At 32.6% G+C, this 27,357-nt stretch overlaps 1 protein-coding gene across 11 annotated transcripts in view; it reads right to left on the bottom strand.

Annotated features, from left to right (window-relative positions):
• Positions 1 to 27,357, bottom strand: part of NBEA (neurobeachin) — a 685,885-nt gene that overhangs the window by 440,284 nt on the left and 218,244 nt on the right. For 6 of the 11 annotated variants that reach the window (XM_043576682.1, XM_043576704.1, XM_043576721.1 and 3 more), the window contains 6 exons: positions 25,185 to 25,193; positions 22,678 to 22,858; positions 20,075 to 20,205; positions 16,174 to 16,281; positions 10,843 to 11,011; positions 9,292 to 9,387 (listed from right to left, as the gene is read on the bottom strand). In XM_043576682.1, the coding sequence (XP_043432617.1) occupies positions 9,292 to 9,387; positions 10,843 to 11,011; positions 16,174 to 16,281; positions 20,075 to 20,205; positions 22,678 to 22,858; positions 25,185 to 25,193 (694 nt within the window). The remainder of the gene's footprint in view (positions 1 to 9,291; positions 9,388 to 10,842; positions 11,012 to 16,173; positions 16,282 to 20,074; positions 20,206 to 22,677; positions 22,859 to 25,184; positions 25,194 to 27,357) is intronic. The other 5 variants (XM_043576693.1, XM_043576778.1, XM_043576769.1 and 2 more) reach the window with 2 other exon arrangements.

Genomic DNA, 27,357 nt, shown 5'->3' with positions numbered 1-27,357 from the left:
CTGAGCCAAAGTCGCACACTTAACTGATTGAGCCACCCAGGTGCCCTGTTCACTGTTTTTGTTTTGTTTTGTTTGTTTTTGTTTTTTAATGTTTTGCTGTTCAGATTCTGTTAGTTCTTTTATTATCTCTTTGAGTTGACTTTTCTTTTGCTTCATCTAATCTGTTGAACCAATCTAATTTTTCACTTATTTTTTTCTTCAGCTCTATAACTTCTAATTGGTTTTTCTTCATTTTTCCCATCTCTTTGTTGAAGTTCTTACTGTGTTCACACATTCTTCTTCCCAGTTCAATGAGCATCTTTATAACCATTATTTTTAACTCTTTATCAGGTAAATTAACTTATCTATATTTCATTGTTTCTGAGGTTTAACTTTTTCTTTCATTTGGAACATATTCCTCTGTTTTTTTTTTCATTTTGCTTGCCTCTCTGTCTTGGTTTCTATGCATTAGATGAAACAACCACCTCTCCCAGGCTTGAAAGTGTGGGCTCCTATAGGAGATATCTGGCCATTCCACTCAAAGAGCCCTGGCTCTCTTTAGTCTCTCAAACCTCAGCACTTGTCCAAGCAGACTATTATATTTTAATAGCTCCCAGTGGTTGAGATGGGCTTAGACCTGCCAGTATCCCTAACAGGAGGACCCAGATTCAGGTTAATTAGATGACAGACCCTCAGGCAGCAGCTCTTTAAAGTATGCAAATCTATATGGTCCTTTGGAACCAACAGTGTAAGCCCCACTGGCCATGAGAGCCAGATTATCTGGCAGCATCCGCTGGGTGGCAATTATAAAAACCAGGGAGTGGGATGAGTGCACACGCTTTTTTTCTGAGAGATACTAGCATGCTGAAGCAAGGGAGAGGGAAAGCATCAAGGTGGCATCCACAGCCTACATTCCTTGGGATAAACTCCATAGGCCACTAGATACATGCCGAAGGCCAAACTCCAGGATAAGTAAGCCAAAAGGTCTCAAGAGGTCTCCTTCACAGAAAGACTGGAGGGTGTGCCTCAGTTTGCTGTCTGTGTAGTACCCGGGGTAGCAGCCCGCCAAGAACTGTCTCTCAGACTGGTAGAGTCCTGTGGGACCCAGGAATGAAAGTTCCCTATCCACAAGAGCTGGGTGATCAAGGGGCTTCCCTGGGTGGCACTGCAAAAAACTAGGGCACCAGAGACTGGAAATGATTATAGTCAGCCCCTAGATGCATGTTTAATTAGAAGCCTGTTCCTCAGGGCGTAGTCATGATGATTAGCTAATAAGCCTTCTTAGAAAGACAGTCCCTGGGTCTCCTGCCTCTAGATGTACCCTGTGGGTGGTAGCTGTTTTAGAACTTTGTCCCCATTGGTTACAACCCTGTGAGACTCACAAGGGTAAGTTGCCAGAGTCAGGCAATATACAGTTGCCCCCTGGCAGCAAATTGTAAAAATTGGGATGCCAGACTGAGGCATAGGCTCCTCCTTCCTGGGTGACACAGATTATTACAGTTCCATAACACCAAGAACACAAGCTCCTCTGGCCTTCAGAATCAGGTGGTCAAGAGGTTTCCCTTGGGAGGCAGCCATAAAAATCAGGGCACCAGACACGTGTAAACTAAACTCTCCAATCAAAAGATGTAGAGGGACTGAATAACAAACAAAATCCAAAAAACAGGACCAATCATATCTGCTGCCTGCTAGAGACTACCTTTAGATGTCAGGACATGCAGAGAATAAAAGTGAAGGGATGGAAAAAGATATTCCATACCAAAAGAAAGGTGAAGTAGCTATACTTTATATAGCTATATATATATATATATATATATATATATACACACACACACATATATATAGCTATATATATACACACACACATATATATAGCTATATATATACACACACACACATATATATACGTATATATACATATATATGTATATATACCAAAAATAATAAAGGCTGTAATAAGAAACAAAGATGGCAGTTACATGAGGTCAATTCAACAGAAGGATAGACATTTGTAAACATGCATCCAACATAGTAACATCTATAATAAAAAGCAAATATTAACAGACCTAAAGAAGAAATAGACAGCAAGATAATCACAGAAGGAGATCTTAATACTCACTTACATTAATGGGTAGATTATCCAGACAGAAAATTGATAAGGAAACATCAGCCTTAAACACTACATTAGACCAGATGCCTACCTCAAGAAAGAAGAAAAGTCTCAAATAAACAACCTAACTTTATACCTCAAGCTGTAAAAAAAGGTGTAGAAAAAGAAGAATAAACAAAGCCCAAGTTAGCAGAAAAAAAGAAATAATGAACATTGGAGCAGAAATAAATAAAATAGTGAAAAGGCTATACAGAAAAATCAATGAAACTAAAAGCTGGTTCTTTGAAAAGTAAAGAAAATTGACAAACCTTTAGCTAGTCTTATTAAGGAAAAAAGAGAGAGTACTCAAATAAATAAAATCACAAATGCTAAAGAGCAGCTGTTACAACTGATATCACAGAAAGACAAAGGATCATAGACTACTACAAATAATATTATGCCAACAAATTAGGCAGCCTGGAGGAAGAGGACAAATTCTTACAATGTACAATCTACCAAGACTAAATTATGAAGAGCTCTATAATCTGAATAGACTACCAACAAACAAAAGTCCAGTACCAGATGGCTTCACCAAGATTAACGGAAGAATTAGCAACAATCCTTCTCAAACTCTTCCAAAAAACAGAAGAGGAGGGAGCTCTTCCAAACTCATTTTACTGAGGCCAGCATTACCCTGATACTGAAACCAAACAAGAGAAGAAAATTATAGGTTGATATTCCTACCAAACATAAATACAAAAACCCTCAACAAAACATTAGCAAATAAAATTCAACAATACATTAAAAGGATCATAGACCATGATCAAGTGGAATTTATTTCAGGGATACAAGGATGGTTCCACATCTGCAAATCAGTCAATGTGATAAACCACTTTAATAAAAAGAAAGGTGAAAATCACACGATCATCTCAATAGATGCAAGGAAAGCATCTGACAAAATTTAGCATCCATTTGTATAAAAGCTCTCAACAAAGTGAGTATAGAGGCTTCCACATTATAGAGACCATATATGACAATCCTGTAGCCACCATCATCAATGGTGAAAAGTTAAAAGCTTTCCTCCTAAGATCAGGAATAGGATAAAGATGCCCATTCTCATCACTATTCATCAGAGTATTGGAAGTCCTAACCTGAATAATTAGGCAAGAAAAAGACATAAAAGGCATCCAAATTGGAAAGGAAGAAGTAAAACTGTCAATATCCACAGATGACATATTGTATATAGAAAATCCTAAAGGCTCCATCAAAAAATTCATAGAACAGGGGCGCCTGGGTGGCTCAGTTGGTTACGTGCCCGACTTCGGCTCAGGTCATGGTCTCAACGGTTCGTGGGTTCGGGCGCCACGCCGGGCTCTGTGCTGACAGCACGGATCCTGGAGCTTGCTTCAGATTCTGTGTCTCCCTCTTTCTCTGCCTCTTCCCCACTCATGCTCTGTCTCTGTCTCAAAAATAAATATAAACATCAAAAAAAGGTAAAAAAAAAAAAGTAAACTGAAAGGTTAAATTAGAGGATGAAAGAAAAGAAAGAGGAGAGGGAGGCTTTTGTTGGTACCTTTACTAATGCTGAAAACAGACATTTATTTCAGAGTTGATGTTTTTAAGAAATATTTGCTAGGAATACAGGGCATGATTTTTACCTGTAAATAAATGAAAGATATATTATGCAACATCAGTATACAATAAATATTCTATGAATATTATAATGAAAGTGCATTAGATTACTTATAAAATAAATTATAATGCATCCACATAATGGATTACAATGGATACATTAACAATGACTCCAAAAGCAAGAGAAAATAACAAATTTATAACACTGAAACCCTTTGTTGTTTGATATGAATGTAACAACTTATTTAATAACTATTAACTTTATTTCCAAACATACAATAAATAAAAACTAAGTCATAAAATATTTGTATATAAATTATTGGCATATCCTTACTTGTTTCCATAATAATTCTAAAAGTAAAATTACCAGCTTAAGGGTTATAAACATTTTTGTGCTGTGTAAATTGCACGTATTTGCATTTTAACCCTTCAGAATTTTGCCAAATTTGCAAATTATGCCAAATTTGAAAATTTTTGTTAATATATTTTTGATTATTAGATTTAAATTGTTCTTATCTGTAGTGTAATTTAATTTTCTTTTGTTAACTGATGTTTTCTATATGTTTCCCTTAGTGTGATACATTCTTTTAGTTGATCTATAAAAGCTTTTTAATCATTAAAGTTATTAACTTTTATCATATAAAATTCTCCTGTTTGTATTTGATTTAAATTTTGTCAACATTTTCGACATGCAGATATACAAAACTTTTATTTAGTCATATCTTTTACTTTGAATTTCAGTTTCTGATGTTATAATTTAAAACACGTTTTTTACACAAATATTAACTTTAATTTTCTTTAATTATTTTCAGTTTCATTTTTACCTTTAAATTTAGTGCATGTGAAGTTTATTTGGCATAATAAATGAGATAAGGATATAAACTAATTTTTTTCAAATAGTTGCCAATTTGGTAACCTCAATACCATTTGCCAAATGATATTTCTTTTTCTATTTGATTAGGAAAGTTGTATTTATAATATATGATACTATATGCAATATATTTATACCATAAGAAACATTCATACAAATTCCAGCATATTTATAGATCATTCATGCCATATGCCTGTTCTTTTACCAGTACTACATTATCTTAACTATTTTGTTTCTGGTGTTAATTCTTTCCCTAATAATGAACTGTTGGAGGAAAACTAATGTATTTATTTATAAGTTCACCTAAATATTAAATTTATTCTTATTAATCCTATAGTGAAATGAGTAACATAAAGCTTCTTAATCTTCTAGGCCAAGTTATCAATAAAAGTTTTTTGCCTCTGTTTTTAGCATGCTTAATCATGATATACATTTTATGGCTATCATCAATATCAAAATTTAAAAAAACTGTTTAGCTTTCTCACTGGCTTACTCATCTACTAAACAAAAACTTACTCTATATTTACTTCCAAGTGCCATGCTATGTGTCAGGGACTACTCTCTTGAAGTACACATTCCAATAAACAACTAAACAAAGAAATAAATTGTGTAAGTGCAAAAAGGGAAATAAAGAGGATGTAGTAGTAGAGAACAGGTTGGTCACGGGGAGGAAACTATTCAGGTACACCAGTCAGATACGGCATCAATGAGGGGGGCATGTTTAGGGAGACACCTGACGGATGAACACGCACCAAGGATGCAAAAAATATGGAAAAGACAGAGCCAAACACCAGAACCAAAATACAAAGATACAAAAATACAAAGAGTCAGGAAAATGGTTATAATTATTAAGGAATGAAAAGACAGTTTGATTACAGCAGTATAGTGAGAAAATGGAAGAATAACATGAGATAAACTTGGAAAGATAATCAGCAGTCATATTACTATCCAAAGCCCGTATTTTTACCCTAAATGCCACCAGAAAATTTTAAGTGAAAAAAAAAAAAGAAAAAGAAAGCAAGAAACAGTATCATTTACATTTTAAAACAAATTGCAGCAAAATTGTAAAAATAGAATAAAGATCAGTAAGAGATGAAGAAACTACCTACTTTAGAGACAATTGTAGAATCCAGGTAAATTAGAACTAAAGCAGTGGTCCACTACAAGTTAAAACATTTTAACTTTGTCTCTTAAATTATAGGATGCCTTTAAAATTTTTAGAAAGAAAAACTGCTTTATTATACTTCCTATATATTAGAAAATATTTATTATAGGAATGTATATTAAATATAAATTACATTTCATTACTTTATTATATACATTAGTGTTATTTTTTTATTGTCATCAGTAATAGACCAAATGACTACAGAAGTCCAATGAAGAAACCATGGCAATGCTCCAAAAAGGGGTAAGACTTTGAACTAAGGGAATATCAAAGATTGAAAAAAAAGAGAGAGGGGGGCCAGAAAGAGCTAGTTCAGAATATTTTAAAAGGCTCAATAATGAGCTGAAAGAAGAAAGTGAAGTGTGTTGGAGTTGAAGAGTAGTCCAGATCAGTACTTCTCAAACTATCTGTGAAAATTTACCTTTTTTTAAAACCATCATTGACACTTGAAAATGAATTAAAAATAATTTTAAAAATTAAGTACACAAAATAAAAGCTCAAATGTTTTTATTATTTGACTCCATAGACAAAATATGAACTTCAATTTAATCAGAACAAAGATAACATTGGGAAAAAGAAAATAATAAACTGTCCATGTTGTTCACTGAAAGTGTATGTATAGGTGATCGATACAAATAAATGTTATTATACTTGTGCCTTTTTTCCATCACACATCATAAACAAATGAAAAAGTTTTAAGTAAAAGAGTGATTCCTCAAAAGAGATGCCTACTATATAAATATGTTTTATATAAATACTGGGAATATAAATATTTAAAGTTGATAATGTGACACTGAGCTTTTGCTTGTTAATTTATCTAATCCAAGCTGAACTGGCAATAATGGGAATTATTCATGGGAATAACACACAGCTACCCTGTTTTTGTTTTATTTTAATATCACACAGAGTACAGAAAGTAGTGTCACAAAGGTATATTCATGGAATGAAAAGTCAGAGAGCTCAGGATGCTCATCTTAAACTTTCATCCAAAATGAAACTAGAAATGCTATTTTTTCAAAATATCCTCTCAATTCTCATCAATGCCCACCCAATTCCAGTAACTTATCTTGTGTTATAATCAGTAATAAATTATATTTCAATAAAAGAAATGGATCCCAGTTCCATGAGTCTCTTATGTACAAATCTTTTTCTGGTGGAAAATTAAACACAAAATATTCTATCATATACATAATGTGTTAGGAGATAGATTTTCAAGGATGAGCAAAATCAAGATCATCCTTGAAGATTAAGATACTTTCATTGATAATCATATTAAATAATAATTATTAAATAATTAAAAAGTCATAATACTGTATACTTCCAAGATTCTAACTTTTTGCCCTTTGATCTTTTCTCTACTTAAAAAAACATATTGCAATCATCCCCCATTTTGTAAGTACTGAACTCCTTAAAAATGTTTCACAGGTCTGACAATGCAGCCAGTCCTACTAGTCTTTTAAGAGTGGACTCAGGCTGCTTTCTTATCCTGTAAAAACACCAAGAGTTGAATTTGTAGTTCCAATATCATCAATAGAACTTTTCCTTTTAATATGCATTGTACCACAGCATTCAATAAGTTACTTATGATCAGCTTCCATATTATCACATAGTGAAGAAAATAGCAAATTTATCACATCAGTCTTAAAATTATTCAAAATTTTATTATGCTGCTAAGAACACTGTGCCATTCAACTAATATTGTTTTCACAAGAAAGTATCCTTGATAAAGAAAACTGTGCATTGATATTCTGATGTAGGCTCTTAATGTGGATAACTATTCCAGAATAGCCTCCAGTCACTACATCTAAACCTTTGTAAAAACATTTCTATACAAAACAAACTCCAGACTTTTAATGTAATCTAACTTAATCTAATTCTTCTTAGTTCATACCTAGATGTTTGTAAGCAATAAAGATGAAAAGAAAGAATTTTTCCTTTATTTCATCATGATGTTCAAAGGTTGCACATTTATAAAAATAATTCTGTGCATTCATCATGTTGTAACAAAAAATTCTTCACTGCTTTATTTGTTCTACAAGTTGGTCTTCCATATTATTAGACAATGTATAGTATATATTGAACTATGGTATCATCTGGAGCTCGAGGTCCTCTTTAAACTCACTCAAGTTATTGGCAGAATTCAGTTCTTTTTTGCTGTAGGCTCAAGTCCGCCACTTGCTGACTGTCAGCCAGGTAGTGCTCCTAAGGTCCTACAAAGTGATCTCAGGTCTTTGAACTGTAGTCACCCTCATCTCAGCAATAAAGGACTTCCCTCAAGTCAAATCACTCTTAAACTGAGTCCTTCTGACTTCCTTTTCTGTCTTTATGGGGCTCATGTCATTAGGTCAGGACTACATGGATAATCACTGTCTGTTAAAAACAATTGTGCTATATAATACAACATGGTCACAGGAACAAAATGCATCATATTCACCGTCCCAGGAATTATGCATGGAATTACGCATGGGAAAATCTTGGGTGGGGCAGGGAGCCGAATTTGGTTTACCGCAGTTCTTGGTTCTGCAGAGAGTAATCCCATGTTAATGTTACCCAGAGACATCACATCAGCTATTTTATTTTTTACCTTTAAAACTTCCAACTTCTTCTTTAAAAAAAAATCTTCTATTTTTTCTCATGACATTCACTATTCCTTTTAGACTGACAAACATCTTGAACATACTTACAATACCTGTTTGAATGTTTTTATCTGCTTATTCTGCCATCTCTGCCCTTTCTTTTTTTTTTTTAATTTTTTTTTTTTAAAACTTCTTTTTCAACGTTTATTTATTTTTGGGACAGAGAGAGACAGAGCATGAACGGGGGAGGGGCAGAGAGAGAGGGAGACACAGAATCGGAAACAGGCTCCAGGCTCTGAGCCATCAGCCCAGAGCCCGACGCGGGGCTCGAACTCACAGACCGCGAGATCGTGACCTGGCTGAAGTCAGACGCTCCACCGACTGCGCCACCCAGGCGCCCTTCTCTGCCCTTTCTGAATCTGTTTCTATGGAATGATTTTTTTTCTCTTGCTTATGTATTATATTTTCCTGCTTCTTTACATGTTTAAAATTTTTTATGGAATGCTTAACACTGAATTTTATGTTGTTTGTTGAAGAATTATTTTGTATTTCTTCAAAGAAAAGTGGAACTTTGTTCCGATAGAAAGCTAAGTAACTTCTAGATCAATTTGATGCTTTCAAGTCTTGTTTTTCAGCTTTTTTTTTTTGAGACTAGAGTAGCCTTCATTTTAGGGCTAATTAGTCCCACTACTAAGGTATGACTTTCTGCATACTCCAGACAATGGCACCACCGTGAATATTATTATATATATAGTTAAGTATCCTTAATTTGCAGATGATATTTTAAAGAAACGTGATGAGATACAAATACACAAATTATATTTTGCTCCCAATAGCCAAATATAAACACAACATATCATATCTCCATGAAACCTGAGGTGTATACTTATTTGTAAACAATTACATTATGGATATTTATTGTATAACAATTAATGCAACATGAATACCCAAACAGGTCAGGAGATAAGGTCAGTATTACCTTTGTAAAATGAGTGGGCAAAGCTCTGCTCAGGAATTAACTTGGCAAGGAATCCATGGTTCAAACTTGGGTGAGGGATAGATGGTATGACCACAACTGTAGAGAAAATCATGGAATCAAATTTGAGCCAGCATGTAACAACCTGCAACATGGTCCACTGGAGATCCATGACAACTCTGAATTACTGCAACATGCAAACAGTACTAGAAATAAAGACTGCATCTCTGGGGGAAGGAAAGAGGTTACATATTAAGAGAAAGGAGAAATCATACACTTGTTAAGTAGAGCAATTTTGGCAACATACAGAAAGACACACACACACACACAAAATCAGAACTGGAAGACTGACTAAAATATTGCTTGTTTTATACATATAAAGCTGACATGGATGCATTAAAAATGAAGAAAAAATTGGTTAACATAATGTCTTAGTGTTTTAAATGGTCAAAAGACATAAAATGGAATGGTAGGATAATGTTTAATTTGAAGAATAAAGTTAAAAGTATACTGCAATGAAATAGTGTCATGTTTATGTATTCAAAGTAAATTTAGCATGCAAAAATAAAGTATAATAGCTAAAACATAATCCATATTTCCACAATGTCAAGGTAAAAGGAGATATGATATGCTCATGGAAAACAAGATGCAGAGATTTGACCACTAATTTCTACTCACTTTGTAAAATATCCATTTTCTTTATATATCACACGCATTTATTTAGGAAAGACAATCTCAACTACAAATTAATCCAGTGGTACATGAAATAACCACTAGGTTACTAAGGATACACTGCAAACAACCAAGAAACAACCTTGATATAAACACAGGGCAGGAAATGCAACTGACAGAAGGTACCCCATGATATTAAAATGTTAGTTTATCATTTTTAAGCAGAGTAGGCAAAGCTGATAATGCAAGAACTCCCACACCATAAGCATCTTTGCCAAATAATAAAGACAATATGACCCAAGATGGTTCCTTGTTGTCTGTAAGTCTTTGATTTTAGTTGAAACAACTATGGTATAAAGTTTAGAATATATGTTTGCTTACTATGAATTTCTGATAAAAATTTATATCCTTAAGTAACTATACACAGCGGAAGAAAGAGAGAATGAGAGAGAGAGAGAGAGAGAGAGAGAGAGAGAGAAAGAAAGAAGCTATCTTTAAATTTGGCTCTAAAGATTTAAATTTTGGCTTATTCAAGGTCTTTAACTACTCTATAAGGATCTCCTACTTTCATGTTCATAACAGTTAAAAACTAATACATTAAAAATATATCAGTTATATGCATATCAAGTAGTAAATGGTTTGTATTAATAGGTGGAAAACACTAAAACCAAACTGCACTGGCAAAATGAGAATCAGTTAATATCATGGAAATCCACACATTTTTGCAGAATTAAGGAAAATAAAATTGGCATTTATATACCACCTACTTATAAATGTGTGATGGGATTTTATAAGTAGGTCTAGTTTATATCTGGAAGTAAAAATGAAACAAAAAGAGATAAATGATGATAAAAATTCAAATAATTAAAAAAAAAATAGTACCTGTACTTGTTGGCGAATTTATTTCTTGTCTGATGTTTCTACCTGGTTGGCTTCCAGTTCTTGTAGTCTCTCGCTGGGGTTCTAATATGTCACGGTACTTGGAAACCATCAGAACCGAAATGAAGTAAACAACAGCTAGAGCTAAGAACTGTGCCTGCTTGCTATCATCCTGTGTGAAAGGAAAAGGCAGTTCTGACATTCAATTTTTTAAAAATTTTTAGAGTGTAAGAAACTACTCCTATTTCGTTTTCTTTATGGAGGCAAAATATGACATTTAATTTTTATTAAAACTTCTAAACATATATTATTATGTAATTAGTATCATTTAAGTATAAATACAAAACTCCAGGAATATATCATCTGAGTTATAGGTTGAAATTTAATCTTAAAAAATAAGAATTTTAAAATTTTGCTGAATATGCCACAAAACTTTACTATCCATTACTTCTATAACAGAGTATGTACATTTATAAAATATACAGAAAGTATAAAGTTAGAATAATATCTGGATAAAAATCAACAGTTCCAAATGTTATAACTTAAAAAAATGAATAGAATAAATTATAATTGAGATGCATGTACAATCCTACCTTAGGAGAGTATATGAGTACAAAACAGGGGAAATATAAACAATGGAGGAACAGAAAATGTGGACTTATACCAGCTCCATATGAGTTAGAAGTATGATATGGCAGCTTAAGAAAAGCTAATGCAACCTTTGACTGCATAAATAAACTTTAAAAAAGTGACAATCCCACTATTTTGCACTAGAAAAAAAATGACTTCTAAAAAACTGCCAATATTTGAGGCTCTGAACTTCAAAAACTCAATGACAAAATGGGAGTTTTTAAAGAGGACTGCAACAAATTGGTAAAAGGTCAGAAAACAATGGGTCAAGTTAAGATACATAGACAATAGATTTAAAAAAGCAGACTGTAGTCTAGTAGAGAAGATAACTCTACAAGTTGCTTTGTGAAATATAAAGAGCTACACAGACCCTTGAAGGCCTAGGTAAATATCTCATAGGGCAAAAATTATAACCTCTAATACCACTTTCAAATTAGACTATATCTAAGGAATCAAATGTAAATGGTTATAAAGCCTTTTTTCTAAGCTAGTAAAACTAACACTTCAAACCAAAACTGCCAGTGATTACTGTGGCCCACAGATACCAGGTAAGAAATAGTATGATACAAATAAGGAAAGCAAACATGCATTAAAGTCTAGCAACTCCATTAAAGGCACTTAATATTTATTAATCCATTTAAGCACCAATGCCAACAAGATTCAGAATTTATAGGCATTTGTCAGAAAAGAAAGCAAACAAGACATATTTACTAATAATACTATGAAATGGAATTAGCACCGCTAACAGAGAAAACAACCCAAACAGATTAAATTTGTTCTGAAATATTATGAATTTAGTATTTCATATTCTGTGAATGACAACTTTTCTAGAGATATAATTTCTTATAAAGTGTGTGAAATACATACCCTGTGATTATAATGCTGATGGAATAAATACATAGGGAATGGGCAAAATCAAATACTTAAACAGTATTGTAAAGGAAACTGAAGTGCAATCAGATCAGTGAGGATACTGACCAGGAATGAATTCAAACACAGCTCAAGCTGTGATGAACTATAATATTCTAGGATACATTTCCACCACTTGGAAACTCAGTACCAGGCAATTAAAAGGCATGTGTGGAATGAATGCATGTCAACTACAAAGTTGGGGAGTTGCAAACAACAGATACTATGAAGTGTTGTCTTAGCCAAGTGAAAATCTCCCATATGTATGGCATGAAAACAGTTTCCTTTTCTTTTCAAATCCAGATCTGCAAACCAATTGTGCTGCTTATTCCCAGTTCTGTCTTTAAAAACCAAGCACAACAGACATAGAGGCTAAACATCTGGAGAGTAACTCAATTTTTATACAAATCAATTGCCTTTCCTACATATGTTATTATTATGAAGACATAAACTCTTATGTTTCTCCCATCTGCTTAAGAAATCGGTCTCTCCACTATTCAATGCTGAATTAGTAACATAATTAACTCTGAAATCCTTTAAAAATTTTAATGCTTCAACCAGGATGCTAAAACTATCTAATTCAACTTTAAAGGATTAAAATTACTTCAGTTTATATAATTTGTATATAAGTGACCTAGTATAATCTAGGCTTGGGGGAGGGAGAGAGAGAGAGAGAGAGAGAGAGAGAGAGAGAGAGAGAGAAGCGTAATGAATTTTCTTTCAAATTTTAGCTTATTGGCAAACACTGAAAACAAAATTGATTTTTAAAGTCTAATTATTTTCTTACCACATAGCAAATTTTGCCACATGGCACTTTTACCTAGATTTGAACAGTTTATGTGAGTTTAAGTCAGCAATGTCTTCATCATGGAAAACAGACAAGAGCAAGATAAATTCACATCTATTACATATTACATGCATATATATAATCTACGTACTTTTCCTTAAAAACCTAATTTTTGGCCTCATTTGTTTTTGAAATTAAGGCAACTAAAAATGACTATTGATTCACAAAAATGTCAAAAGTCAAGTAGAATTCTTGGCATTATATCTACAATTGAGCCTAAAATATATCAATTGTCAAACACTTCCAATAAGTGACAGGGATTAAGGAGGGCACTTGTGATGAGTACCAGGTGATGTATTAAAGTGTTGAATTACTATACTGTCCACCAGAAACTAGTATTACACTGTATGTTAACTAACTGGAATTTAAATAAAAACTTAATAAATAGATAAATAAATAGATAAGTAAATAAATAGACAAATAAATAAAAATATGGTGATGAAACAGAGAATGTTTTGGAGAGCTCTACCTTAGGGTTCTGACTACCTCATACTACCTGTGTGATCTTAATGCTTCTGAGTCTTAACTTTCTTTTAGCCCTTAAATGAAAGTTTAGGATTTATATTAAGTGTCTGAAACACATTATAAACTTAACAAACACAAGTTATATTACCTTGATGATGTTTGGAAGGTACATCTGGAAACGCTTAATTCCCGTCCTTCAGGAAGAAAAAGCTAGGCACCACTGCTGGGTTATCTGACATATTTAACATCTAGCAGTTTTAGAGAAAATTATCACAATCTACCACAATAACCTAATGCAGAACTTACTAACAATTTAAACACCATGTCGCACTTAACATAAACCCCTTGTATGTTAGGTCTGAGCGTGCCTCTGAGAGATGAGAATTTGCTCCATTTTAATCATTCTCCATGAGAAAAACATTCTTACATAGCATATTTTTTTTCAGGATAATTCTCATGTCTAAGTGACTAACCTGTTAGTGATTTTTTTCCAAGTCTGGATTAGAGTCCAAATTATTGGGAGACTTGTACATCATGGTTGTTATGCTATCATTCATTTTAACTCCATTAAAAAATATTTTATTATTTATTAATTACAAATAAATATAGTTTTATTCTAGAACTTTTGAAAACACAGAAAAAGTATAAAAGAATAAAGTATAAAATAAGAACTGGAGATAATCATTAGCAGCACTTGGTATGTTTTTTCTAGTCTTTTATTTTTTAAAGGTGCACAAGTACATGTACATACACTCAACATAAAAATGCAGTATTTATGTAATATAAGTACTTTTGTATACTGCTGCTTTCCCTTAAAATATATCATGGCCATTTTTCTATGTATTAAATTTTCCTCAAAAATATGATTTCAATGGTTGCATAGCCTCCCAATGAATGAAAATACTATGACCTATTAAGCTGAAACTCTATTGTTAAATATTTGTATTGTTGCCAATTTTCCTGTAGGCATCTTTGATGAGCACATGAAGTCAGATAACTTCTCGGTAGAACCAATGGGTCACAGGGCATCAATATTTGTAAGAGTTTTAACTCCTGATGATGGAAGAGAACTATTCAGAACGTTTATCCAATCTAAATGTCTACCAGTGATACATGACACAGCATGTTTCAATGTACCCTTGCAATGATAGATATTATTATTACTTAAATGTTTTTATTTGTCTGGGTGACTCAATCAGTTAAGTGTCTAACTCTGCAATGATAGATATTATTATTACTTAAATGTTTTTATTTGTCTGGGTGACTCAATCAGTTAAGTGTCTGACTCTTGATTTTGGCTCAGGTTATGATCTCACAGTTCATGTGTTCGAGTCCCACACTGGGCTCTGAGCTTGGGATTCTCTGTCTCCCTCTCTCTCCACCCCTCCCCTGGTCTCTCTCTCTCTCTCTCTCTCTCTCTCTCTCTCTCAATACATAACAAAAATTTAAAATTATTTAAAATTTGTCTAATAGTAAAAATATCTCACTGTTATTTTAATTTGCATTCTTTTGACTATTGGTGATACTGACTTCATCATATATTTGTTACCTTTGTTACCTTATCTTTCTTATTTTATGTCCACTCTCTAATTTTCTGTTGGTATACTTATAATTTCTCTAGTGATTTATAAGAACTGATATACATTAAAGAGAGTGACAGTTTTTCTGTTGTGTATTCCTACCATGTAGTATTATGCTGTGTGACTTAAATAGGTTTTAACTAGTACTCATCCAATTTATTAAGTTTAAGATATAAACTTTTTTATGTGTCTCATAAATCATCAATTAAAATAAAAATAGAATACAAAGTGCTGGAACATAATAACTATAGTAAGAAGTACTGTCAATACTGAGTCTGCTGCGAAATACTATATATGTTTCTATGTGATTTGTGAAAAGGCCAATCTTATTTTTACTTGAGTAAGAGATCATATAATTGGGATGTTCCAAGAAACTATCTCCATGGGCTATCTTTTCCTTAAGCTTTATAAAGCTACTTTTGTAACTCAAATACTCAAAAAATTCTACATTTTTAAAATGAAGATCTTCTTTTAAAAATTACTGCCCCTCAAAAAAGTAATTGCCATGAACACCTTAATAAATTAATCTTTTTTTATCCATAGGACAAGGAACATTGAGAACAACAAAATAGCCAGTACCTAGAGATGGAGCAAGGAATACTAAAAGAGAAAGCTGGTGATTCAACATAAAATGAATCATAATTTTTCAAGGTTATCCTTAGGGTCTTGGTATATACACAATCTAAATCAAAATTTCACATCATCTAAAAAAAATGATGTATCCATAAGCTTTCAGAGAAAGCAAAGTCTCAATCACTTTACAATCAGAAGTATGTTCTAAACCTACAATTCCTGACATTAGGACGTCTGGTTGTAATTGCAGCTTTCTTATAAAATTGAAATGATTTTACACAAATAACATTAGAAGATTTTTTCCTGGGAAATCAAGCAGGTATAACTTACCACATCCCGAAAGACGACGGCGCGAAGGCGATTAATATCAACATCCTGAAGAAGTCTATCAGGATCCTTAATAGGAGAAAGGTTACCTGGAACACTTTCTAATGGAGTCTTAAAAAAGAAAGAGAATTGTTAAAAAGAAAATAGCATAATACAGAAACTCATATAGGAGTGCAATTTCTAGTATTGCACTAGCCACATTCTTTATCACGTTCTTTACACATCACTGAGTAACATTTTTCGACAACAGCACTCTCTTACAAGACACTTTTTCTCTTCTCCTCTCTGCCCTTGTCACAGTTTCACTTACTAGTAAAGTTCTTGTTCTTCATCACCATTGCTACCACTATACACTTAGAAGAACAGTAAGATTGAAACTCTGCTGTGTGACCTTGGGCTTGTTACTAACATTTTCTGAGCCTCACTTTCTCAATCTCTAGTTAATATATCTTTTTGAGTCACTGGGTTCATTTATCCATCATTCTTTTATAATACGTGAGATTACTCTATTACATTGCATGAGCTTTTATATGTATAAACATTTTACAATCTACGAAAACCCACAGTCTTGATATTAAAGCTGAAAGACATTAAAGATCATAAGCACCTTGGAGCTGCAGTGTATTATGCTAAGTGAAATCAGTCAGTCAGGGAAAGACAAATACCCTGTGACATCACTCATATGTGGAATTTGAGAAACAAAACAGATGAACATAGGGAAAGGGGGAAAAAAGAGAGGGGAACAAACCATAAGTGACTCTTAATGATAGAGAACAAACTGAAGGTTCCTGAGGGGAGGTGAGCCAGGATGAGCTAAAATGGGTGATGGGGATTAAGAAGGGCACTTAATGTGATCAGCACGGGGTGTCATGTAAGTGATGAATCGCTACATTCTACTCTTGAAACTTTAAAAAAATTATAACCACCAAGAATCCTTTTCACAGCTGAAGATACAAAAACCGACAATTTTTATGTAATGTATCACATAGCAAACTAGTGAGAGGGCCAGATTTCCTGAAATTCAATCTAGTACTTTTACACTCATTTGTATGTTAAGAAAAGTATGAATTAACTTAGATCATATACATAGAGTACTAAATACGATTCCTGCAAATAGAATAATTTGTTGTTACTTTAATTAAAAGTGAATACGCTTCCTTCTAACCCGCTATATACCTCAATATGATATTTTATTCCTAAATTAAGATGTTTGATTCCTCTGCAGCACAGGATAGTGAAAAGAACATGGCATAGTTATTTGGTTTCCATTATAATTCCAAAACTTATCAGCCATATGACCTTAGGTAAGATACTTAACCTCTCGGAGCCTCAGCTATATCATCTAAATAATAAGCTAGTAACACTTATCACAAAAATGGTTAAAACAATAACACACTGTTCACAGCAGAGATGAAAAGTACATAATTTATAGCATAAGTGAAAAAATTAGAAATATGTCAACTTAAATATATCATTTTCCATTTTATAAAGTATTTCTACATCCATAATCAAATTTGGTCATTATAAAGACTCCTTTATGGACAAAACTTGTATTATTGCTCCTTTTTGCAAAGTATAGAAAATGAGGCCCAAGGAAGATGTTGGACTCACCCAAGTCTACACAGATTAGTATTTCATCAAAATTGTCTATGGTTTACTTACTAAAGTGTCACATAAAAAAAAATAAAAATAAAAACCCTCATTAGCCAGGTCCATTGATTCTCACAAGAAAATGTGTTTTCTTACCAAGTCCATTTCCCCTAGTATTTCTTTATCCATCACTTATGAACCAGTTTTCATTGCTAAAGGTCTTTACATTAGTTGAGACTAGCTCAACTAAATTACTACGAAATTCCTTTGCATTGGACTTTTCTTTCCATATTCTACAATCAGAGTAATATTTGATTTGACAGTCTTGAAAAGCTCCATATTATCTAGTGAATTAAGATCCTTTAAGATCAAAGCTCTCAAAAATACTAATTTATTTATTCATTTCACGAGTGTGTAGAGTGGTTAACTGCTAGAGAGAGGAAGGGGATTAGTATTAATTGAAAGTTCACTGTGTCAGGAATTACTAAACACTTTAATACATTATTGCTTTTCATTTAGCTCATATAAACACTTTGTAAATTAAGATTTGTACTAATTTTTTGGAACTAGAGGGTATTATGCTAAGTGAAAATTAGTCAGAGAAGGACAAATATCATATGACTTCACTCATATGTGGAATTAACATACAAAACAGATGAACACAGGAGAAGGGAAGCAAAAATAATACAAAAAGCAGGAAGGGGACAAAACATAAGCGACTCTTAAATACAGAGAACAAACTGAGGGTTGCTGGAGGGGTTGTGGGTGGGGGGTGGCTAAGTGGGCAAGGGACATTAAGGAAGATGCTTGTTGGGATGAGCACTGGGTGTTATACATAAGGAATGAATCACCGGATTCTACTGAAATCATTATTGTACTACATGCTAACTAACTTGGATATAAACTAAAAATTAAAATTAAAATTAAAATTAAAAAGTTAAAATCTGTATCCATTTTAAAGACTGGAAAACTCAGGCCCAGGAGACTAGGAAGTTCATCTTAGGTCACAACACTTGTTATGGGGTAGAGCTAGAATACAAACTCAGACATGTCTGATTCTAGAATTAGTACTCTTTTGACAAAGTATTGCCAATGTTATACATACCTGCTCTGGAATTACAAAGATGTACGAGACTGCCCTCAACTAACAGTCTACTATGCCTACACAAATAACATGAGACATTCTTGCTGATGTGTTAATATTTAATTTTCTAAGTAACGGCGACTGCTTTGGAGACTTGATATACAATATGGTCTAATCATTTTAGGAATGTTTTCTGACAGAAGTGAAAAAGAGGCTGTAATACAGATATGCTAAATATGTGGTTGTTCTGCTTAAAAAATACAGAAATTTGAAGCCACAGAACTATTTAAATGAATTAAACTACTTCATGTCTTCACTTACTGCACAGAAAAATTAGCTTGTCAATGTTAAATATCTCATTACAAGCGTAGGATGCAATAATTGACATACAGGGCTTTATGAAAATATCAAACAGAGGAAACTACCCTAGGCAGGGGTGGCAGTAAGTGTATCTGAAAACATTTTCCTCAAAGGGTAGCATTTAAGCTGAAGCTAGAGGTGAATGGACTTTAGCTAGATGTGAAAAATCTGACCCTTCAAGTAAGGGGAACCTATGAAAAAGTCTAAGGGGAAAAAAAATCCTCTGATGAAATAAATGAAGTCTATCACATGACTAAAACGGTAAAAGCAAGGGGGTAAGGAGGTACAAGCTGCAGCTGGAGACGTAAGCATGAGTCAGACATGCAGGACCTTAAAGGTCACGTTGATAAAACTCTGGATGTGATACAAAGGGTCAGTGAAACATTGATAAAGAGCTAATTCAGAATGGGGATTACTGGTATACTCCAAAATACACTATTCGTTCATTTCCTGGGCATTCAACATATATATTTCATATTATGAGAATATCTATCACCAAAAACATATCCATTTAAAAGACATGTTATTCAAATATTCAGCTCTGTGAAAATACCTTTAACTATGAAAAACAGTGATAATTAAGAACTTTCAGAGCTATGTGTACTGACATCCTAATAAATATCCTATGAAGTAGAAATGATTAGTATCTTCATTTAAGCAAGAAGTGTTAAGTCTCAGAGAGGTTAAATAATCTTGGTAACACAATTGTGAAGAAGAAAAGCCAGCACCAAAGCCTACTGATTACCAAATCCTTGCTCTTTGATTAAGCAATACCGTGCCACTTTTCTCGCGTATTAAAAAACAAAACAAAACAAAACAAAACAAAAACTTTAAGGTACATTATATTTAACATAGAAAACGTTTAATTACCTTTGAAGCTGCCGTGGCAGTCACACTTTGGGGAGCTTCCTGAGGTTTACTGCTACCATGGGAAGATTTGCTTCCCCTGTCTCTCTGTCTCTGCCGACATTCTAAACAGTTCCTTACAGCAACACAACAAACTATTTACAAACCAAAAGCATATTATTAATACAAAGTGTTGACTCTGACATGCTGAAAAGAGTTGCTGGGTTTTTTTCTTTATGTCTTTCCCTTATCTCCATTCATTGTTCCTAAAGTCAACAAGACTAAACAGACATGTTTTGAAATTATCAAATACAGTAATGAAAAATACATATAAAACACATATGTAGTTAAAAAATAAGTACAACATACCCACATACTACCAACCGGCTGCAGAAACAAGAGTACTGAAGCTCCCAATTTATCCCTTCCTTAGTCTATCCCCCCCATCCTTTAAAATTCTGAATTTCACAAATCAGTACAGATTTTTTGAAACTTCATGTTCACATTGGATAAACTGTTTTTACTGACAGGACTTCTTCCTGTAACATGACTACTTGGAGACTCCACTGAGCACAGCTCCCGCTTCAGGCAGTGATAGGCTACCTCAGTAGAGGCAGAACCGAGGCCCAATATCCACCTTTCTGCGAGGTGGGAACATGTGCGGCCTTCTCAATAAGTATTCGTTGAGTACGAGCTTTTTAGTTATTTACGTATTTTAAGCAGTCGTATTCATGGACTCCAACCATTTGAATTTGACTCCTGGCTCTGCCACCTGTGAGCTGTGTGATCTTGGGCCAGCTGCTTAGACTATGTCTGCCTCAGCTTCCTCATATGTGAAATGACTTCAAATATGCTAACTTCCTTAGCTGTGAGGATTAAATGAATTAATATATGTATAAAGTGCTTAGAACTAGACAGCACATATTGATTTGTAACTGTTTGCTTCATTATTAATCACTTAAACTTTCCTATGGGTGACCAAAAAATAACTCCGCTTGGAAATACTGAATAAAAATGAAATTAGTAGTAAAGGTTTGAAATATATTCAGATATAAAAGTTCAGAATAACCAAATAAATGCTGGTTTTAAGACACTTAGGTATTTAAAAAATTTTCTCTTTCTCACAAGGTTCATTCTGTCAGCTATTGTTAAATATCAATGGATATGTCCATGGTGGCCACAGTAAATTATCCCACACCTGTTACGGGTCAGAAAGAGCTCAGTGTGGTCAATCTCTCCATTATAATGATTATGAAATGATTCCACTTAGACTGCCCATCTTTAAAAAATGCAAAACAAACAAAAAAGTAGGTTTCATTCCATCATTCTTAAAGCAAGTTATTATTCCTACCCTGGATCAGAAAAAATGTAACCCCTGAAACTACACACATATATATTTATTGTATTGTGTTTATATTTTATTTTATTATTTATTATTTATTTTTTATTTTAGAGAGACAGAAATTACAAGCTGGGGAGAAGGGCAGAGGGAGAGAAAGAGAATCTCTAGCAGGTTCCATGCTCAGTGGAGAGCTGGACATGGGGCTCAATCCCACGACCCTGGGATCATGACCTGAGCCAAAATCAAGAGTTGGATGCTCAACCGACTGAGCCACCCAGCTGCCCCAATTTTTATACAATTTTTAAAATTATGGTTAATAGGGGTGCCTGGGTTGCGCAGTCGGTTAGGCGTCCGACTTCAGCCAGGTCACGATCTCACGGTCCGTGAGTTCAAGCCCCGCGTCAGGCTCTGGGCTGATGGCTCAGAGCCTGGAGCCTGTTTCCGATTCTGTGTCTCCCTCTCTCTCTGCCCCTACCCCGTTCATGCTCTGTCTCTGTCCCAAAAATAAAGAAACGTTGAAAAAAAAAATTAAAAAAAAAAATAAATAAAATAAATAAATAAAATTATGGTTAATAAAAGCATCCATCAGAAATTTCCTTCCTATGTAATGCCTTACTTTCTTGTGTCCTATTCATGCTTTAAGGCAAATATAAAAACAATAGCTTTCTGGTCCCTTGTAAAGACTAAGTAGTATAAATAAATTTCCTCCCTAAGAAAGGTAAGACATGTAAGAATGGATGTAAGGAGTTGAACCACATTTACTAAGAGTTCTCAGTGCTAAATTTCTTTGCTACACAGGATAGTAAATGAACAGCATACCTATAGTAATGTTTATCAGTGTTAACTGCTCACTCTGAAAAATAGTGATATTGGCATAGTCAGTGTTATCAACTGGCATTCTGTGTGTACGAATTATGTCACTGGTCTTCTGACATATTTGTGGATCAGGAAAACTACCTTTGTATTAGTTTACCAAAACAAGTCCTAAATGGATTCACATTACAATCATTTCAATGAAAAATGTTATAGTCCTATTGATTTTGAAACAACTCATAATATATTTGACTTCATTTCAAATTATAATCTATTAAAGATGATCAATTTCATGAAATCTCCAATGTGAAGATACCACAATTTTAATTTAGCAATTTTTAGGAATTACAAGGTGATATCTCTACTCCATAATCATTAACTTGTATCATCAATACTTTATGTACCACAGAACATCAGAAAAGTAATGTGTAGGTAATTATTTAACACGCACCGTTATTCTTAACAGACTTACCTAGCCTTAGGCACTGTCTCATTAAGCCTCCAGAAGACATGTTTTTCTCAGCTTCAATCTCACTAAAATTTAGAGAGCTGGCAAATACAAGTACGTCAACCATAGCCATCAATCGGCTGAGGAAAGTTACTGCTGTCTCAGCTGACATGCCTTGTGTCACTTCAATATTTTCCAATTCCGTCTTTAAAAAAGTAGAAGATTTAAGTCTTGTTTAAAATTTGGAAATACAATACATATTCACACATAGTATATATAAGCAGTTCAGCACATTTAGTACATTTTGTAAACAAAACAAATTATAAATTATAAACTAATTCTATAGATCAGAAGAGCTGGTTATCAAATTTAATTAGTTTGCCTGTGAATTATCCTTAAATAAAGGAAAAGTTCATTTTTTAAATCAAGGTTAAACTTAAATGTCATTACTTGAAAAAACTATATTCCAAACTTAAGATCATTCCATAAAGATACTTAGAAATGATTACACATCTATATTTCTACTACTTTTGTCTTATTTTATTAACAAAGATATAAAATTGATACTTTCCTAAAATCTTCACTCCTGTTTATAAAAAGATATGCTTTAATTTCTTTTTGCTATAAATGTAAGATAAGTAATAGGAAAGATGTATGGCAGCTCCAGTGGGCCTCAAAAAGAGACAAGTGTCAGATGAGAACATATGACAATTTCCTACCCATTTCAGAATAAACTAAGCCACTGGGTATCTCATACATACAATGAAATTCTAGGGTAAAAATAATCAATAAAGTTATTAATTCCTCTACAGATATTAATTTGTAGCCCATAAGACATTAGCAATGAGAAGAATCAGTAGAATCCTAGTTAGGTACAACTATACTTTCATTAAAATACTATGATAAAATATAATTTCCTGATTTCAAAGGGAATGTTACGAAGTACTACTTTGAGATGTGTTAACTGTGTATTTTGTAAGCAACAGCAACATACTGTATTTTACGTTTCATTCTGTATTATATAACATTTTGATTATTAAGGCTCATTATAACTAGGCCTCATTTTCTCAGTGCCACAAGGGGACAGAGAAAAGAAGGGCTTTACAAGTAAAAAATACTACTGCTTAATTTTTCTGAAAATGGGCACACTAACCACATTGATTAACCTTATTTCTTCACCAGATGATAAATTCAACTACAAGGTAAGCATATATTATAGGTATCTACTCCTATTTAATGTTCCATTTGGACATTGTTTATGCCCATCATTCTACCTAAACATATTCCTGCTCACGTTAAAATGGAAATGTCAGCAGGAAACACTGATTGAAAAAAAAAAAAAAACCTCTTAAAACACTTCTTGTGCACAAGATGGGTAATAAAAATGATAGGTGACTACTGCAAGCACTACATAACTAAAGTTGATTCTAAATGGAGTATAAAATGTAATAACCTTTCTTCCTTCCATTTAACAGCAAAATAGTTCTAAAACCATTCTCTCTAAAATGAGCTAGAAAATAGACAAAAATTTGTTTTCGACTTGATTTACATTGTGCCAACTCAGTATCCACGGTGTAATGAAATAATTGATTACTTGGATTTCCTAAATACAGATCCCGTATTTCCTAGCACTTCATTGATATGCAGTATTATTTCACAGCAGGAATTAAAAATCTGAGATCACAATACAATAGTTTATAATAAAAGCAAAAAAAAAAAAGTAATGATTTCACATAAGACCCATTTTAAATCTCAGTTAATGTGTTTCAATATGGAATGGAAGATCTGGCCATTGCTTAGGTCTATCAAATATTCTAAATAAATTTTCAAAAATATTAGGATTCTAGGACATCTATAGATGGATTCTCAAAGAAATTCATCATTTTGAATTACTGAAATTATAAGAAATCTAACTCATTATTATTAGTTAATGGTCTTATTTTCATGCTTTCCTGGTCTACTAAGCCTAGCTTTCAAAACATGCTTTCATTTTTAAGACTGAATTACATACAGAAATTATAAACAAAATTTTATCATCCATGTAATTTGCAAAATTATATTTTTGACCTAACCAAATAAAATTTTAAAATAAAAAGCATTCTTAACACAAATAACCAGAAAGGGAGTTCTTATTAAATCTATATAATTAGTGACTTTGATGAAATGTTATATAAACATTATAACATATATTTAATAATAAAGATCACTCACATGATTATTATTGAATCTTAAAATAACATATATTCCATCCAATCTCCTTTCAACAGAACCAATTAACATCTGATTGTACATATGACTGAAATTTGTTTTCATTATAATAGTTTAGTCTAAAGGTTATTGTGGGTCATAAGATAGTAGTTAATCAATGCATAGAAAAAAATCCTTTTAATGAATCTTTTAAATATACCAAAGATATGTCTAATATTAAAGATGGTATGGAAACTCAAAATACAACCAAGTCAAAAATTTCATAAATAAGCAAAAATAAAACTTAAAACTGAAAACCTGAAAATTACTAAAGTAATACTAACCTTAGAACCCTGGACATGCATTAGACAAAACAGACAACAGATCAAAAAAGTACAAGAAAAGGAAATTATTAAAATTAAATGAAAATACAATGTAAAATTGAAACACAAAATAATATATTTAAAAATTATATTTGATTATTTTATTAAAATCAAAGTTCTCAGAAGAGATATTTCTTTTATAAATTACATATGATTAAGATTAAATATCAAATATTTAGACTAATATTTATTTTTTTCATTAGAGTAACTCTGCCCAAATAATATACATATATACATATATACCAGTATATATGTATATATATATATATATATATGTACAGTTCATATACTAGAAATTATGCATACTCTATTTTATAAAATAAATATATTTTCCCAGGTGATGCCTAAGAAGGTATTTTAATAAATAAACTAATTTGGTATCTCTGTAAAAGCCCTAACCTCAGTACTGGTTTAGGCAGCAATGATTTAAGTAAATAAACTATTTATACCAACTTTCCAGAATTTTCATTAAGGAATCATGTTATAATTTTTTTTTTAATATTTGGAGTTTTTCCTATAGATCTAAATCTCCAGGAGTTAAAGAATAAAATACTGTAGTGATTATAACTTAAAAACCACTTTCCCTTGCTAGAAAAGAACTGATAGATACACTAATGAGGCCTGCATGTGAACTAAGCTAATTACATAGTACACTAAGTTTCAGAATATTAACTAAGAATTATATTCAATATATCCAAAAGTTTGGCTAGAATTAAGTTTCGGAATAAAAGTCATCAACCGTTCCTATTCTCTGATTTTTGGCAACAAATATATGTGAGCATAAATTTCAAATTTTCATGTTACACCGTATAGGAAAATCCATATAAGCCTTCTGAAAATACTAACGTATGAGATAAACAAAAGAAAAATTACTAATTTTTCCACACATTCTGATAATGATAATTAAATGTAAACTAAATTCAAGACCTTATCATCATTTTTTGACAGAAAATACTCTTCTTTTTTCTTTATTATGAAACTATTAGGAAAGCCAGAAATATCAGTCTCTGTTATTCTCCTTAACAGAGAAAATGAAACCATACAAGACACTGAATTAAATTCTAAACATTCAGTGTTCTGGAGGGCTGACCAAATAATCAACTGAAAATCACGAAGTGATTATGCAATTTGTAACTGATCCATGTTCTTTGCTTCTCTTTTTTCTACAACTCCTTTTCTTCATTCGTGACCAACTTAACAATGTATAGAGAATGAAAGAGAGGATTCAATTGACTAGTCATAGAAACATTAACTCTAAAAAAATCAACAACAACAAAAATAATGCCCTTTTCCAAAACCAAAGATTGGTCAAACTACATACTAAAAGAGGTTTACATTTTTTCTGTGACTATTGAAGTTAAAACCACCGATCTAATTTAGAGACTTGAAACTATTTCCGTGATTTATTTTTATGCCACATAGTTAACCTAGGCAAAACTGAAATTCCAAAAGTCCTGCTTCTTCAATGAATATTAAGTTCAAGGTGTTCACTATAATATAAATATGATGTAAGTATACTTTTTCCTTAAAGTTTCTACTAAAATATTTGCTTACAAGTAAGATTTATCTAAACAGTTCAACTTTTCTTACGTGATGATACTGCCACAGCAATACACAACTGTTATCCTTAGTGTGAAATAGTATATTCCTATAAGATCGCAGGGCAGAAAACAGACCACCACTATGCTAATCCCACTGGGATAGCAGACAAAAAGATTATATCATGTTAATCTTTGGCCATCAAAATAAATCACGCGTCATGAATAAATTTGTCTCAAATATCCTATTTTAGGATTCTGAATATGACAGGATTATTTTATAAATGAGAAAATTATTCTATCATGATACAATTCTGAATAGTTCCAAAAACAACTAAATGAAGGAAACATTAGGAGCATTCCCCAACTATTGAGCTTTACACATATTACTTACCCTAATTTCCACAAACCCCCTGTTAGATAAGTATAATTAACACATTTTCATAAATAAGAGATTGAGAGTGTGTTCCTATCTGGGAAGTGGTAGAACCCAGGTTAAAATACAGATTTATTTTATGCCAAAATCCATATATCTTATATCAAATCTTAATTTCAGATTGTGTCTGAATCTCACTAATGGTGGGAAACAAGTCTGT

The sequence above is a fragment of the Prionailurus bengalensis genome, chromosome A1, assembly GCF_016509475.1.
Source record: "Prionailurus bengalensis isolate Pbe53 chromosome A1, Fcat_Pben_1.1_paternal_pri, whole genome shotgun sequence".
NCBI lineage: Eukaryota > Metazoa > Chordata > Mammalia > Carnivora > Felidae > Prionailurus > Prionailurus bengalensis.
Note: the sequence above shows the minus strand (reverse complement) of the source record. Positions and strands in the feature narration are given on the sequence as shown.